This window comes from Pygoscelis adeliae, unplaced genomic scaffold, assembly GCF_000699105.1.
Source record: "Pygoscelis adeliae isolate BGI_AS28 unplaced genomic scaffold, ASM69910v1 Scaffold402, whole genome shotgun sequence".
Lineage (NCBI taxonomy): Eukaryota > Metazoa > Chordata > Aves > Sphenisciformes > Spheniscidae > Pygoscelis > Pygoscelis adeliae.
In genome coordinates this window covers 4,477,654-4,478,776 of record NW_008824411.1, presented here as the reverse complement: position 1 = coordinate 4,478,776, position 1,123 = coordinate 4,477,654, and the positions used below count along the sequence as shown (strand labels likewise).

At 62.2% G+C, this 1,123-nt stretch overlaps 1 protein-coding gene across 1 annotated transcript in view; it reads left to right on the top strand.

The window, feature by feature from the left end:
• The window catches only part of LOC103913998 (cysteine-rich protein 1), a 25,904-nt gene that overhangs the window by 21,406 nt on the left and 3,375 nt on the right, over positions 1-1,123 (top strand). Inside the window, exon 3 of the mRNA XM_009320602.1 lies at positions 1-47. Within this exon, the coding sequence (XP_009318877.1) occupies positions 8-47 (40 nt within the window). The 5' untranslated portion in view covers positions 1-7. The remainder of the gene's footprint in view (positions 48-1,123) is intronic.

Below are 1,123 nucleotides of genomic sequence, written 5' to 3'. Positions count from 1 at the left end.
CGACAGCATGCCCAAGTGCCCCCGCTGCCAGAAGGAGGTCTACTTCGGTAAGGGCTTCCTGCTCCCTCCCCGGCCGCCTCCACCCCGCGGGGACCGCAGTGCTGTCGGGCTGCTTAAGCCGAGGTGTCCCGATGCTGCACCCCGCCGGACTTCGAGTCCCCGGGCACCCCAGTGCTGCATACCCCGGTGCTGTGGGTCCCCGGGGCACCCTGGTGCTTACAGGTCCCTGTGCACCCCAGCGCCGTGGGTCCTGGGTGCCCTGATGTTTTGCGCCTCAGCACTGCAAATTCTTGGGGTGCCCCAAAGTTGCGCATCCCTGCTGCTGTGGGTCCCCGGGGTTCCCTGGGGAATCCACCCAAGGAGAAGGTGCCTCACTGCACGGTGTAGGGTGCAGTGGGTACCCCCAGACTGCAGACGGGGCCGCAGCATGGCGTGGGAGCTCAGCCCTGTTTCCTTCCCAGCATCGCCCGTGCCCTGTGCCGAGGCAGGCAGCTGGGCCAGCCCTGAAGACTGCTCAGTTTGGAGCCCAAAGGCCTGGCTGGTGCAGCCCGCTGCTCTGAAAGCCTGGGTGGGCAAGCCAGCACCTTCCCAAGGGCAAATTCTGCCCTCGGGCACGTTCCTGGGTCAGTGGGTTGCCCACATGTTGTCCTGTGTGGTTTAGCACAGCGAGATGACAGCCCTGGGGCGTTATTTTTAAGCCACTGTTGCAGGCTAGCCTTGTTGGGCTTCTGTCTGCTGCTGGGCTTCAGGCAGATGTCCTCCCTCCAAACTGGGGCCCCGAAGCTCCAGGCTCCTGCCCCTTCTGGTGCTGTGGTCCCGCTGTCCTGCCTGAGGGTATTTGGGGCGTTTGAGCCTCTCGCCCTCCTGGCAGCAACTGCTGGATCAGGCAGGCTCCATCTGCCAGACCTCCCCTATTTCCTGGTTTAGCTGAACTTGAGGGGGTTTGTTGGGAGCAGCTTGTACGCACTCCCTGCTTTTTAATTTACTAGAGATGAGGGATCTGCAACCCAAGTGCTGTCCCTGACTTATGCTCTCTCTGCCTTATTTCTGCTGTGCTTGTGCGTGTGCCCCATCGTCCACTTCTGCTCTGCCAAAGAATTTGGAGTCTCAAACGCCGGGGCTG